A 12439-nucleotide genomic window follows, 5' to 3' on the forward strand; every position below is an offset into this window, starting at 1 on the left:
TTTTCAAGTTACAAGAGCAAAGTCAAGCTTAGGTACAACACCGTTCCATAATTTAGCCGTAGACCTGCCCCTGGCACAAGCTTGGCTCTTGTGCTCTCCCTCCAATTTCCAGATGCAGTCTAAAAGCTGGCAGAGACCAGGGACCATTCCTAGCAGGCAATTTAGGTGAAGCCAATCCATGCTGGAGACTGAGTTTAATAGTACGGGCATGGCTAGCCTCTGCCTTTTGGCCTGGAGATAAACCTGGTGCAGGTTACCTTCCTAGCAGACGTATGACCATCAAGCAGCAAATAATTCTGTGCTCAAAGGGCAGTTAAATCGAGTAACAACTGGCGCTGATCATGCTAACCCTGAAACCTACCCGAACCGAGCAGCTTCAAGATAGCTTCAGGTTTATGATTTTCTTCCATGCCACAGGGACCAAAAGTCGTGAATGAGGGACATGCCTTAGCAAGATACCTGCTCTGTGGACATCTGAGTGGACATCTGCTGAGTAAATCCCACCAGACCCCACCATGTACCATTTCCCCGAGGGATCCCATCACACAGCATCAGCATCCAAACAAGCTGTGCAGAATGACCATCCAGGAGCACGGCAGCCTGTATAGCTGTTTTTATTGTGCTGGAGAGTAACTACCACCAAGCCTCAACTGGTAAACATATATGGCACAGAAACCTTGAGCGAGCTGCTGTGGCCAAACACGTTGCACAAACGGAGGTGGCCCAAGGCGGTTTGCATGCAGCTCAGCACATTTCCCGAAACGATGCTGCAATATTTTGAAAACGATACCTTGGTTCCTCATAGGAGGACGGTAATGGAGAGGATTCATTGGACCTCCCCAATGCTCCCCAGAGCTGCGAGGATTGTCTGATTGGCCACCAGAAGGCTGTGAAGAGCAAGCATCCTTCACTACCCTCCAGAAACAGCATAAAGTCAAGCTTTGCTCCTTCATCTTAATGCACCTGGGTGGCTGACACTGATCCAAGGACTGTTCCAACCTAGAGCCTCCTCTTACCTGGTAACAACCAAAATCTTCTCATTTTTCAGCCTCTCCTAAAAAGTTCTGTCCTTCTTAAACAGGCTGGAGACTTTATATCGTTCATGTATAGCAGCATTTCACTATTATAGTCTTAACTGTGCAGTGACTCCAGTCTATCAAGAGTCAGTTCTAGAGATTTCAGGTATTGATAAGGGAGAAGAGTTTTTGTTGGCTGTGGGAAGAGAGCTGAGAGGAAACACAAACACTTAGAAATTTATCCTGGAAATCATGTAATTCTTGAGGTGAAGGAAAAGCAACAACCTCTAAGCAAGAATAGGGAGAAGCTGGGTTTTAACTTAACTGTGAAGGAATTTTTTCTGCTTTTTTTTTTTTAATTAGAAAATCTTGAGAATGCACATTGGGTTTTTTTGTATAAATATAGCAAAAATTGTCTTATTTTTCTTTCTCAATTGACACTTTTAACTTCCATAAGGCAAATAGAATTTATTGCAATGTATTGCAAAGTATCAAGCGATCTAGGATAAATACCTGGCTAATTAATACATTAATTAAAAGAGGATTTAAAATTGTATCTTTCTGCACCGAAGTTTCTTCCTGTGACACAATCCTATGTATGCTCCAGGGAACCCTTGGGACAATAGACATTATTATAAAGAAAGTGTGTAATACCTCTTCTAGATAACGCTTGGTCTTGAAGAACATTTCTGTGTGTCACTTCTCAGCCCACTGTGATTGTGGAGGGACAACCCCTTACTAATGTCTTGGTCTCCTTTCTCTGTAGTGACGGGAGTTCCCAGTCCACTCTCTGCCATGAAAATCCTTTCCTTTCTCTTTGCTCTCCTCTTGGTGGTACTTCACGGAGCTGCAGGTAAGGTGTAAATGAAGATAAGAAGCTATATAGAAGGAGATACTGGTGTCTTATAAAGGTCTCCTGTCTCCTTCAGAAAGCGGCCAAGCTGCCTTCTGCAAAGAATCTTCACACATATCATCAAAACTTATTGGCAGATTACAGAAAATACGTGAAATTAGCAGGCAAAAACTCCAGCCATCAATTCAGTGCCTTTGCTATTCCTCTGAAAATCCAGTCTGAGTTGAAAGCACTAGGGCAGCCCCAAAATTACCATTCAGCACCAGCATTTTCCCCATTAAAGCTTTCAGACTCTTATACTTAAATCATCTTGTCTCTGGGTCACCCTACAACAAACCACTCATAATCAAATATTCTTAAGCCACACAGAAAAAAAAGGAATCTGGTCCCATGCTTTCCAAATATTCTTTGCTTCAGGACCTTGTACTTGGGGTGGGGAGGCAGAAGATCGTGAGTTAAGACTGAAATGTTACTGGTAGCTTCTGCTTGGTGGAGAAGCCTGTACAACCATAAGTGGTGGTGTAAGGCTGTGCCTTTTGGGGGGTTGCAAAGGAGTCTGGAACCCCAACCCCACCTTATTGTCCAGAAAAGGGGACTGTGTTTAAACACCATCCCTGAAAATGGCACAATTACACTGCAGGGTACTGAGTGCACAAACAAGTGCCAGTGGGGGTTTGGGGTTGATCTCTGTGGGAATAGGATGGAAAGTGCCCTCTGGGGAGTAAGGATGGGAAAAGACTGTGACGAATTGCAGAAGACCAAGACCATGGGCCTCTACTCAGGGCAGTTCTTATAGGCAGGACATTGGGCAAAGTGTTCCTTTGGTCTGGACTACAGCAGTTGTTTCATGTCCTTATTCAACATACAGATACAGACGGTGGACATTTGGGCTGTTTTCAGTAGGACCTATCTTCTGGCTATGGTAAAGCAAGAAATTTATCTGGAAAAAAGTGTTTCTGAGAGCTGAGACTGCTCACAATCATCTCTGCAATGTCCCACAGACACATAGTTTGGGACCAAAAATGTTTTATTCATCCTTCCCCACAAAAATGTCCACAAAAATGATCAGAGGGATGGAGCACCTCTGCTATGAGGAAAGGCTGAGAGAGCTGGGGGTGTTCAGCCTGGAGAGGAGAAGGTTGCGGGGTGACCTTATTGCAGCCTTTCAGTGCTTAAAGGGGGCTTATAAGAAAGATGGGGACAGACTTTTTAGCAGGGCCAGTAGCGACATGACAAGGAGTAATGGTTTTAAACTAAAAGGGGGGAGATTCAGACTAGATAGAAGGAAGAAATTTTTTACAATGAGGGTAGTGAAACACTGGAACGGGTTGCCCAGAGAGGTGGGAGATGCCCCATCCCTGGAAACATTCAAGGCCAGGCTGGATGGGGCTCTGAGCAACCTGATCTGGTTGAAGATGTCCCTGCTCATTGCAGGGGGGATGGACTAGATGGCCTTTAAAGGTCCCTTCCATCCCGAAGCATTCTATGATTCTATGATTCCCAGTACTCCTTTATTGCTGCCTGGGATTTTCTGGTACTGCATTGTTGAGTTTACTCATCTATGGGGGCCATCTATATGGACTGCTAGACACTAGGACCTGTTTTGAGACATGGGTGAAATTTATAGGGAGGGAAACAGGCCAAATCTGTGGAAATGCAGATGCACAGAAATCCTCATCTTTCTGCCCCTAGAAGTGGCAGCCTCCCAGCTGAGCTGGTGCATCTTTCCTTCATTGTGACCTATAAGACTTTGAGAGCTGGTGTCACTTACTGTTTTCTATCAGGTCTCTGGTGTCTGTCCCTGAAATCTGAGTTCCTAAGGGAGTCCTGGGCTTGAAAACACAGTTCTTACACCTGAAGAAGGGATTAGAGCATTTGCTTGATTATTCTGCCCATGGACCTCCTCCTCTGAGGGTTTCACTAGGACTGTCATGACTTTGGGCACCAGTGTGGCATGGTGTCAGCCCACAGGAATTAGCAAAATGCAAAACCCTGACAGAAAAAAACTGTCTCCTGCTTTTTTTTTTTTTTATGGTACAGGCTTTGCAAAACCTCAAAAACCTTTTATGCGATGTGGATATCGTGGGACTTTCTGCTTCCCTGGGATGTGCCCTCGTGGCAACGCTTATCTGGGGGTGTGTCGTTCGGGGCATTCTTGCTGTAAATGGTAAGTTCAGGATTTAACCAGGGCAAAGATGACTTTCCAAATTTTCAGTTAAGTCCTGTGTAGTGGGATTTTCCCCATCAACATAGGCCTGAAAACCCTGAAATATTCTTTCCTTTGTGTAGGTTGTAGTGTGGTTAATTGCACAGGATCTCCAGGGATCTGGGGATGATTGCTTCTCACGTCGTTGGATTCAGGGAACTGTTGTACCGGTCATCAAGAATTTGACATTCTTCTTTCAATAAATGCAAGATCTGGGGAGGCTGTATGGCAGCTGTGCGTGGTGTTGTCATTCTTTTCTTTAGAAGTGTTATTTGCCTTTAGAAATTTGAGCAAGAATTCTGAAATCAGGTTAAACCTACCAGGAATGCTTCATTTACCGAAATATTTTCCCCTCTTGGGTTGCTGATTGAATGAGTGCTGGCATGTTCTCCACCCATGCCTGCTAGGAATCCTCTGCCGTGTCCTAAGCTGGGGTCAGTCACCGTTTCCATAGGGAGCCTGAAAATCTTCTCCAGTGTGATGCTTCATAGCACCTCTGTTCTGAAAACTTTCCCACCTCCTAGTCCAGAAGTTTAAGACCTGGGAAGAGCATCCTGCTTTGTTATGTAAACTAAGGAGGAGACACTGAGGAGAACAAAAGGAGGCAGGTGACCCCATTTTAAGACTTGCAGCTTGCTTTTACCCGTGGTTATTTTGGCTGGTATAAATTTGGAGTAAATCTGCAAAATTTATATCAGCTGCAGTAGCAAATCAGGAGATCGGAGTTAGACCTACGACATTGAGAAATTAGACAAAATATATGGAAGGCCAATACCCCTGCTACTTCAATCACTCTTCTTGCAAGAGGTTTCTCCTGCCCTGCCCTGAACCCTAATAGAAAACTCAGAAGGTGCAGGTTGCTCAGTGAGCTCCTGTCTCCACAGCTGCTCTTGCATGGTCAGGAGCATCCTTGTGCAGAGCAGTCAGCCTTCAGACTAGCACTCCGTGGCTGCAGGCAGTAGATAGTTTTCTGCCCTGAGACCAGCTGGCAGGGCAGAATTTGTGCACGTACAGCCAAACTCAGCCTCCAAAGCAGGGCAGCTTTTGTTTGCTCACACTGTCTCCTGAGCCCTGCTCAGCTATTGCCAGGGACTGAGCCCAGGCCACCGAGCACTGTGCCAGAATAACCCTGGGGCTTAGCACAGGCCAAGGACCTTTCTGAAAAATCAGTCTGGATGTAGCCACCCTTTCCCACAAACAGAGGGAATTTAATAGCAAGCATGGCCAGGCTGGGCTGGCTGCTCTTAGGGAACACCTTTGGGGGTAAGGGGAATACATGCATCTCTGAAATACAGTGGGAACCGACCTCGGATCTCCTGTGGCCTGTGTGAAAGGCAGCACTCACGGATGCTCAGCAAAGGTAGGAACACTAATCATAGAATCATAGAATCATAGAATCATAGAATCATAGAATCATAGAATCACAGAATCATAGAATAGTTTGGGTTGGAAGTGACCTTTAAAGGTCATCTAGTCCATCCCCCCTGCAATGAGCAGGGACATCTTCAACGCGATCAGGTTGCTCAGAGCCCCGTCCAACCTGGCCTTGAATGTTTCCAAGGATGGGGTATCTCCCACCTCTCTGGGCAACCCGTTCCAGTGTTTCACCACCCTCATCGTGAAAAATGTCTTCCTTATACCTAGTCTGAATCTCCCCTCCTTTAGTTTAAAACCATTACCCCTTGTTGTAGTACAACAGGCGCTATTAGAAAAATCTGTCCCCATCTTTCTTATAAGCTCCCTTTAAGTATTGAAAGGCTGCAATAAGGTCTCCCCGCAGCCTTCTCTTCTCCAGGCTGAACAGCCCCAGCTCTTTCAGCCTTTCTCCATAGCAGAGGTGTTCCAGCCCTTTGATCATTTTTGGTGGCCTCCTCTGGCCCCGCTCCAACAGGTCCATGTCCTTCCTGTGCTGAGGACCCCTGAGCTGGACACAGGGCTCCAGGGGGGTCTCCCCAGAGCGGAGCAGAGGGGCAGAATCCCCTCCCTCGCCCTGCTGGCCACGCTGCTGGGGATGCAGCCCAGGAGACGCTTGGCTTTCTGGCCTGCAAGCGCACATTGCTGGCTCATGGCCAGCTTTTCATCTATCAGTACCCCCAAGTCCTTCTCCTCAGGGCTGCTCTCAATCCCTTCATCCCGCATCCTGTATTGATACTGGGGATTGCCCTGACCCAACTGCAGGACCTTGCACTTGGCTTTTAAGGGAAACAACCAACCCAAGTGCCTACATGCAAAGGACTGACTCGAAGCCCCGAGCTTGCCATTTGTGTCAAAGCATCTGGCCTCCCTTCAAAGCAGATGCTTCTGCAAATGACTCTGCCACCATTGAAACCACAGCCTTGTGAAGGGCAGGAAACTGGGCCAACGGCCACCTCACAGGGATTCCCCTGGATGGAGACCTGAGGAAGTTGCCAAGTGGAACCAAACCAGCAATTTACAGTTTATGTCCTAAGAAGTTTTGCACAATCCACAGTAGGTGAGTGTTTCTTTCACGAACTGGAATGGCACAAGATGTTTTGCTCAAGGACTGAGGACTTTGCAGAGAGGGTTCAGCCCTTATTATTTTAGATTCAACTCTGGAATAGAATCACGCAGAATACTGTATCATCACACTTTTAACTCACTGCCACAAATTGCTGCCCTTTCATTTATCACTGGGGAATGGCTTCAAGAGCCAGCTGAGAGTGAAACACAGGCTGAAACCTCACCTTCTAGAATCCATGCTGCATGTCTTCTCCCTGCTTCTTACCCCAATTCCATCTCCCCAGCACTCTGCACATGTTTGAATTCATCTCACAGCTCTTCCCAGGAGGTAGAGATGCTGCTGAGGATGGAATAGAAAATACCATACAGATAGCACCAGAACTAGTGGAGTGGGACTGGCCATGCCATGGCCAAATGTAAGGGTGTGCAGCATCTAAAGCTCATTTCAGATACACATCAAGCCCTTGGTGGAATGGCTGGTCATGCAAAATCACAGTTTGTGCTACTAGGACTCTACTACATCCCCCAATGGTACTGCTGTCACTCTTTTAGCACAGCCCCTCTCTCTGTGCAGGTCTGAGAGAGGACATCATTGTTTCAAGGCACAAAGGCATGAAGAGCAGGAGATCTGTTCACCCCAGTGACTCAGCAGCCCTCTTTGCACATGAAGCTTCACTGGAGAAGACAGACACTCCCAGCACCTCACTGGAGGCACAGCAGTGTTAGCAGCACTGTCTGGGTCTCTCTTTTCCATAGTATGCTGCTTGGTGTGGACTGACATCTGTCACAGAGATGATGAATGTGGAGCAGGATGTGGAGCTGTGAGCTCAGTCTTACCTCAAGGTGAGCACACACAAATGTTCAGGGAGGACTTGGGCGTGTATGGGGCAAGACCAGTCCCCATAAACAGCTTGGATGCAGCTACGCAGGGGTAAGACTGAGACGGCTGGCCTGAGGAATAGACTGGTTTAGTGTTGGTTTGCATGAGTCCGAAATATCATGGGAGGTGACCAACTTTCAGTGTCCTGCTTGTAATCACAGTACACAGAAATAACGTTTCCTTAGAAGCGGGCTGTGGAATTAGCAGTTTTCTTGTTTCAGGAGGGACTGGCAAATAGATTGGAAGTCTATTCAGAGAAGCCGGTGTCATCCAAGGTGGTTTCATCTGCACTTAACATTCGATGACAATGATACAGACACCTGTGTCAGAGCTGGTCATGGTAAGTTCCCTTTATAGACCATGGCAGAGAAACAGAAGTTTTTTAAGTGGGATTCACCAGGCCTGTTTTGGACATCACCATGAGGATGACATGACTTGTGCTCCATCTGCTGTGGAAGGAGCAGGAGATGAAGATGAAGAGCTCAGCGCAACTGCTTCATCACTGCAAAAATCTGCATGTGGCCAGCTGAGTCCTGCCCTTGGTATGTGTTGACAAGTGCTCTTGTTTCAACTGTGTCACCTCGTCCCCTTACACACAGCAGCAGGCATTGGCAAGCTGTTGTGCTAAGCAGGATGGCACCTTGGAAGAGCAACAGCCGGTGGCCTCCTCCTGGACCCTCCACAGCTCCCATCCTTGTCTCACAGGTGAGCCCCTGCAAGAGGACTTCTGTCTCCCAGCAAAGTCCCAGACCAACCTGCTGGGTCCATGGCTCTTCTGCTTTGTCCAAGCATGCAGCAGCTGTCTTCCAACGTTTCTGCAGTGGCTGGATCACACAGGCACTGGCATCTTGACAAGGTGGGAGAAGGAAAAGCCCAGCTGCCAACCTCCACTGCCAAAGTCCCCAGCAGGCAGCCCCTGGTAGCTGGAAGAATCATGAGTACCCTTTCAAACATCTCAACAGGCAACCCAAAACTCAGGCATGCAGCACAGCCCCCTCCTGCCAGGCAAGGACTGTCACTTATCCTGATGGCATGCTGATCCTACAGCTACAGCCAGAAAAAGGGAAAAGACCTTGGTCCAAGCATTTTTTATGTCTGCTGAGCTGTCATGGCATCAGAGCCACAGGAGGACATGGGCTGGGAGCAGCTGCATCTGGTGGTCAGGCTCTTTACAGAGTTTCGTTAAGGTGGCAATTGTGCTGTTGCTTTTCAACACATGCACTAGCTTAGCTTTGGGGTGATGGAGGAAATGAGGAGCTGTCCTGAGCGCCCTGCTCCTAACCACCATGGCAGCATAGTGTTGGCTGCCAAGAGATCCCCCCAGAGTCAGACCTGCAAATACTTTGTGCAATTTCCCTTGCTGAGGGGAGAAATTGAGGCTGGAAAGAGCAATGAAATATGATGATAAAAGGTATATTCATGTAACCACTCAGCAAATATACATTATGCATGAACGTGTTTTTTATATACACACACACACACATACATATGCTTGCTGAATCTGCAACAAGGCTGAAAAAGTATACAAAGATGGGGCCATCAATACACTGAGAACCAATAAAGGGTTACACACAGCAAACTCTTAACACAACAAAGTCACAATTAAAGCTTGTCATTCATGGGATAGCCAGTTGGACGGAGATGTCATCCCATGTGGCGTCTTCCCAGTTATTTTCAAGTGAAGCATAAAGAGCAAGCTTCACTTGCGGGGAGGAATACAGAGCTCCCTTGTGTTGCAAAAGCAGATTGCTTGCCAAGGTCTAACGAACAGGGATGCAGTGTGTCCCAAGACGTGTCCAGCAAACCACAGCGCCAAATGCCCCTTACGCAAGGCAGGATGACACAAGACCCCTGGCTGGAGGCCTGGGAATCCTTCTCAGAGGTGTTAGAAGAGGAAAGCGATGCCTCTTTTTCTCTGGCGGGGGGGATAAGCAGGAAAAGGAGCTTTTGAGCTGGATGTTTTGAGGTGTCAGCCATCCCAAGGGACACTTTGCCACGTGGAGAGACCAGCTGGCTGGGACCAAACTGCTGCTGCTGCCGCTGGGAGCTGAGAAGCTGCGGGAGGCTCCTACCCCCAGGCTCTCGAGCACGTCCTCCCACCGGTGACTGGTCACGTCTCCTCCTGGATGGGCTGTCCCCTCTCCTCAGTCCCGTCCCTGTGCAGGTGCTACACGGCACACCGTCAGGGACCGTCCTGTTCATTTCTGCCTCCTTTCTCTTCTCCCCAGAGCTGTGACCCTGCCGGCGACTGCCAGCCATGCGGATCCTGCCTCTCCTCTGTGCTTTCCTCCTCCTAATGCTCCAGGGAGCAGCAGGTAAGAAATGTCAGGGGGGGAACATGGAGGATTTGTCCTTTGTCAATATTTTGTAGGGAGGATTTGCCAGCTGAGATGATGAGTCACGTGTGACTTCTGGTTGCTGTGGCATCCCCCCTGGGGTCCCTCACACCCCATACCTTTAAGAAAAGGCTCGTGCTGCAGGTTCTGCAGCTGGGACAAGAGCTGGGACTTTGTTGCAAAGCTCTTGTGCTCCACAGATGAGGATGTGCTATCTTCTCTGTACCTCCTGTCCCATGTCTTTCCGAGTCAGCAGCACTAGGCACAGCAGCCCTGCTGGAGAGAAGGGGGAGGAGGGAGAACGGCAGACCCTGCTTCTACCCTTGGAGCCCTCCCTTGTGCCAGGAGGGACCCAGCAGACATGTTGGAGAGCCTCTCCTAGAGGCTGCTGAGGGATGGTAGTGAGTGTGTCCCATCTAAGTGCCATAAACATCACCTTGATTTCTGCTGCAGACAGCTGCCTGGGCATTTATGGCAGGGGACAATCAGTGGTGGGCTAATACTGGCCACACAGGGACCAGGGGCTGCACTCAGCATCTCGGCAGGGCCATGCCAAAGGTCTCCTCTTTCTGTGCTCTGCAGGGCTGTCCCTCGCTCGAGGATTGCCCCAGGACTGTGAACGCCGCGGGGGCTTCTGCTCTCACGGGTCGTGCCCTCCGGGGATTGGTCGCGTTGGCATTTGCTCTGAGCAAGTCTTCTGCTGTCGGAGGTATGTTCAGGGCTGCCCGAAGGGCTGAGGTTGCTGCCTGTTGGGGTTAGAGGTGAGGCTGTTGGAGAAAAAGGGGAGAATATGCAACCCAAGGGCACGGGGACATCCCTGAGCCCTCACTGCTGTCCTGGTTGGGACAGGCACTGCCAGACGTTTCCTTCCGCAGGAGATGGTATCCCTGATGGGCTCCTGGGTCCCCGGCGCCAAACTCTGAGCAGCCCTCTGAGACCAGCCCATGCCCTCGCAGCGTGGTTGGGGCGATGCTGTGTGAAGGCACCAAGCACGGCCGGGAACGGCAGCAACCCTGGACAGCCAGACCGCGGTCCCATGGGAATCCCTTACCCCAGTGTCCCCAATACAAGATGGTGGTTTGCATTCCCACTGCCAAGGGGGGTGTGTGTGTGTGTCCTCAGGGAGCAATGTGCGGGCGTGCATCTCTTTTCTCTGCGTGCACGGAAAGGTGGAGGAGACAGGGTGAATTCCCAATAGGCATGGACCCACAAACACACACCCTACCATCTCTCCAAGTTGGCCGCAAGCCACAGCAGCATCCCTCCCAGTATGTGGGGGGACCCACAGGGATCCCAACACCAGCTTTCTCTCTCAGCAGGGGCATCCCTGCACCTCACATCCAGGGTCAGGGATGGGGGGGTTGCTATGAACCCCCTAATTTCAGTGGGTGCCTGATGGTTGTCCACAGGGTCCCAAGCTGGGTCAGGAGTCCCCATGGGGCTCTGGCAGCCTTGGGTCCATCCCCAGCTGTGGGATCTGGGTACATGGCACCAGGGGGATGTTGTGAGGTTCAGAGATAGTTGGGGTGGTGGGGGAAGTCATTCTGCCCCTGAGGAAATAGGGACTGATGGCTGTGCCAGGGGGCCACTCAGGAGCTTGGGATTGAGTTGGGAGTCAGTGCTGGGGGGGCTTCAAGACATGGGGCTGGGCCAGGGGGGTCAGTTAGGAGCCCAGTGCCAGGCTGTGGGCCAGCATTGTGGGCGAGCCTTGGGGCAGATCGATGATGCTCAGCTCAGGGTGGCCGTGGGGGTGTCCCCTGCACTGCCATGGGGCAGTCACCCTAGAGGCTGGCAGGGCAGGGATCATGCCGCTGTCCCCAGCCAGGGAGCAGGGCAGGCCGGGGGGCTGGGAGCAGCCTCAGCCTGGGGCATTGGGCACCTCTGTGGGCACAGGCCAAGGCCAGGCAAGGACGTCAGCTGTGGGTCAAGGACCAGGTCTGGATCAGCAGGGCCAAGCTGCAGCTCTGGTGGGGTCCAGCACAAGATCCCTACCTCAAAGTAGTTCCCCTGGGCAGTGGTTGGACCCAGCCATGGCCTCCCTGCAGTGTGGGGTGGAAGCCTTTTCCACACCATAATCAGCAGGCCCTGGCTGTGCTGGCCTTGGACTGGTCCTGAGCCGGGTACCAAACGTCCAGGAATGAAGACGCTCCCAGGACCCTTACACCCGTGAAAATACCACCACGGACACCCAATTCTACTTCTATGGATTGCCGCTCAGGGAAAATCCCCATCATGCGTGTCTCTGATAGATGGCACCAGACCCTTTGTCTCTGATGTAGCCAACCTCAAGACCCTTCCTTCTCTCCAGGATCCAAATCCCAGAGCTTTGGTCTCTCTGGGCAATGGACCAGCACTCTTGGTACTCTCTCCCATACCCAGTACTCTGTCTCGAAGTTTACTAGAGGACTGCACAACCATGCAGGCACACCATAGACAGATTGTACAAAAAATAGCTAGAAATAAAGTTTACTAGGAATATAGGACAGATTATGGTGATCAGATGTAGGGCTTGGCCAGAGGAACTTATTGACCAGTAGCCTGCTTATATGAGCTTGGCCCCTTTTATCCTTTGCTTCTCTTTGTTTCTCATGAACTGTTCCTCTGTGACCTGTTCCTCCATGACTCACCTTGATCTTTACCTTTCTGAAGCATCACATAACTCCTATA

General features: G+C 49.9%; 2 protein-coding genes across 3 annotated transcripts; both read left to right on the plus strand.

The window, feature by feature from the left end:
- Positions 1–898: 898 nt before the first annotated feature.
- On the plus strand, positions 899–4040 carry LOC148053502 (gallinacin-4-like). The gene is made up of 3 exons (XM_087775747.1): positions 899–1019; positions 1783–1869; positions 3910–4040. Exons 2-3 carry the CDS (start codon positions 1812–1814, stop codon positions 4038–4040), a joined length of 189 nt encoding a protein of 62 aa, XP_087631873.1. The 5' UTR covers positions 899–1019; positions 1783–1811.
- A 5273-nt stretch (positions 4041–9313) lies between these two features.
- LOC148053503 (gallinacin-5-like) lies at positions 9314–10856 on the plus strand. Of its 2 annotated transcripts, none has more exons than XM_087775745.1 (4): positions 9314–9545; positions 9665–9751; positions 10355–10481; positions 10648–10856. In XM_087775745.1, exons 2-4 carry the CDS (start codon positions 9694–9696, stop codon positions 10661–10663), a joined length of 201 nt encoding a protein of 66 aa, XP_087631871.1. In that variant the 5' UTR covers positions 9314–9545; positions 9665–9693; the 3' UTR covers positions 10664–10856. The 2 variants fall into 2 exon arrangements, with proteins under 2 accessions (XP_087631871.1, XP_087631870.1); XM_087775744.1 differs by having other exon boundaries at positions 9314–9538.
- Positions 10857–12439: the final 1583 nt, after the last annotated feature.

This window comes from Nipponia nippon, unplaced genomic scaffold (genome assembly GCF_047370975.1).
Source record: "Nipponia nippon isolate SJK-2023a ecotype South Korea unplaced genomic scaffold, ASM4737097v1 scaffold_4, whole genome shotgun sequence".
NCBI classification, from domain to species: Eukaryota; Metazoa; Chordata; class Aves; order Pelecaniformes; family Threskiornithidae; genus Nipponia; species Nipponia nippon.

Coding starts and splice junctions, on each gene's coding strand:
- LOC148053502 (XM_087775747.1), top strand. CDS start 1,812: ATGAAAATCCTTTCCTTTCTCTTTGCTCTCCTCTTGGTGGTACTTCAC. Junction 1,870..3,909: donor GGTACTTCACGGAGCTGCAG/GTAAGGTGTAAA, acceptor TTTATGGTACAG/GCTTTGCAAAACCTCAAAAA.
- LOC148053503 (XM_087775745.1), top strand. CDS start 9,694: ATGCGGATCCTGCCTCTCCTCTGTGCTTTCCTCCTCCTAATGCTCCAG. Junction 9,752..10,354: donor AATGCTCCAGGGAGCAGCAG/GTAAGAAATGTC, acceptor TGTGCTCTGCAG/GGCTGTCCCTCGCTCGAGGA.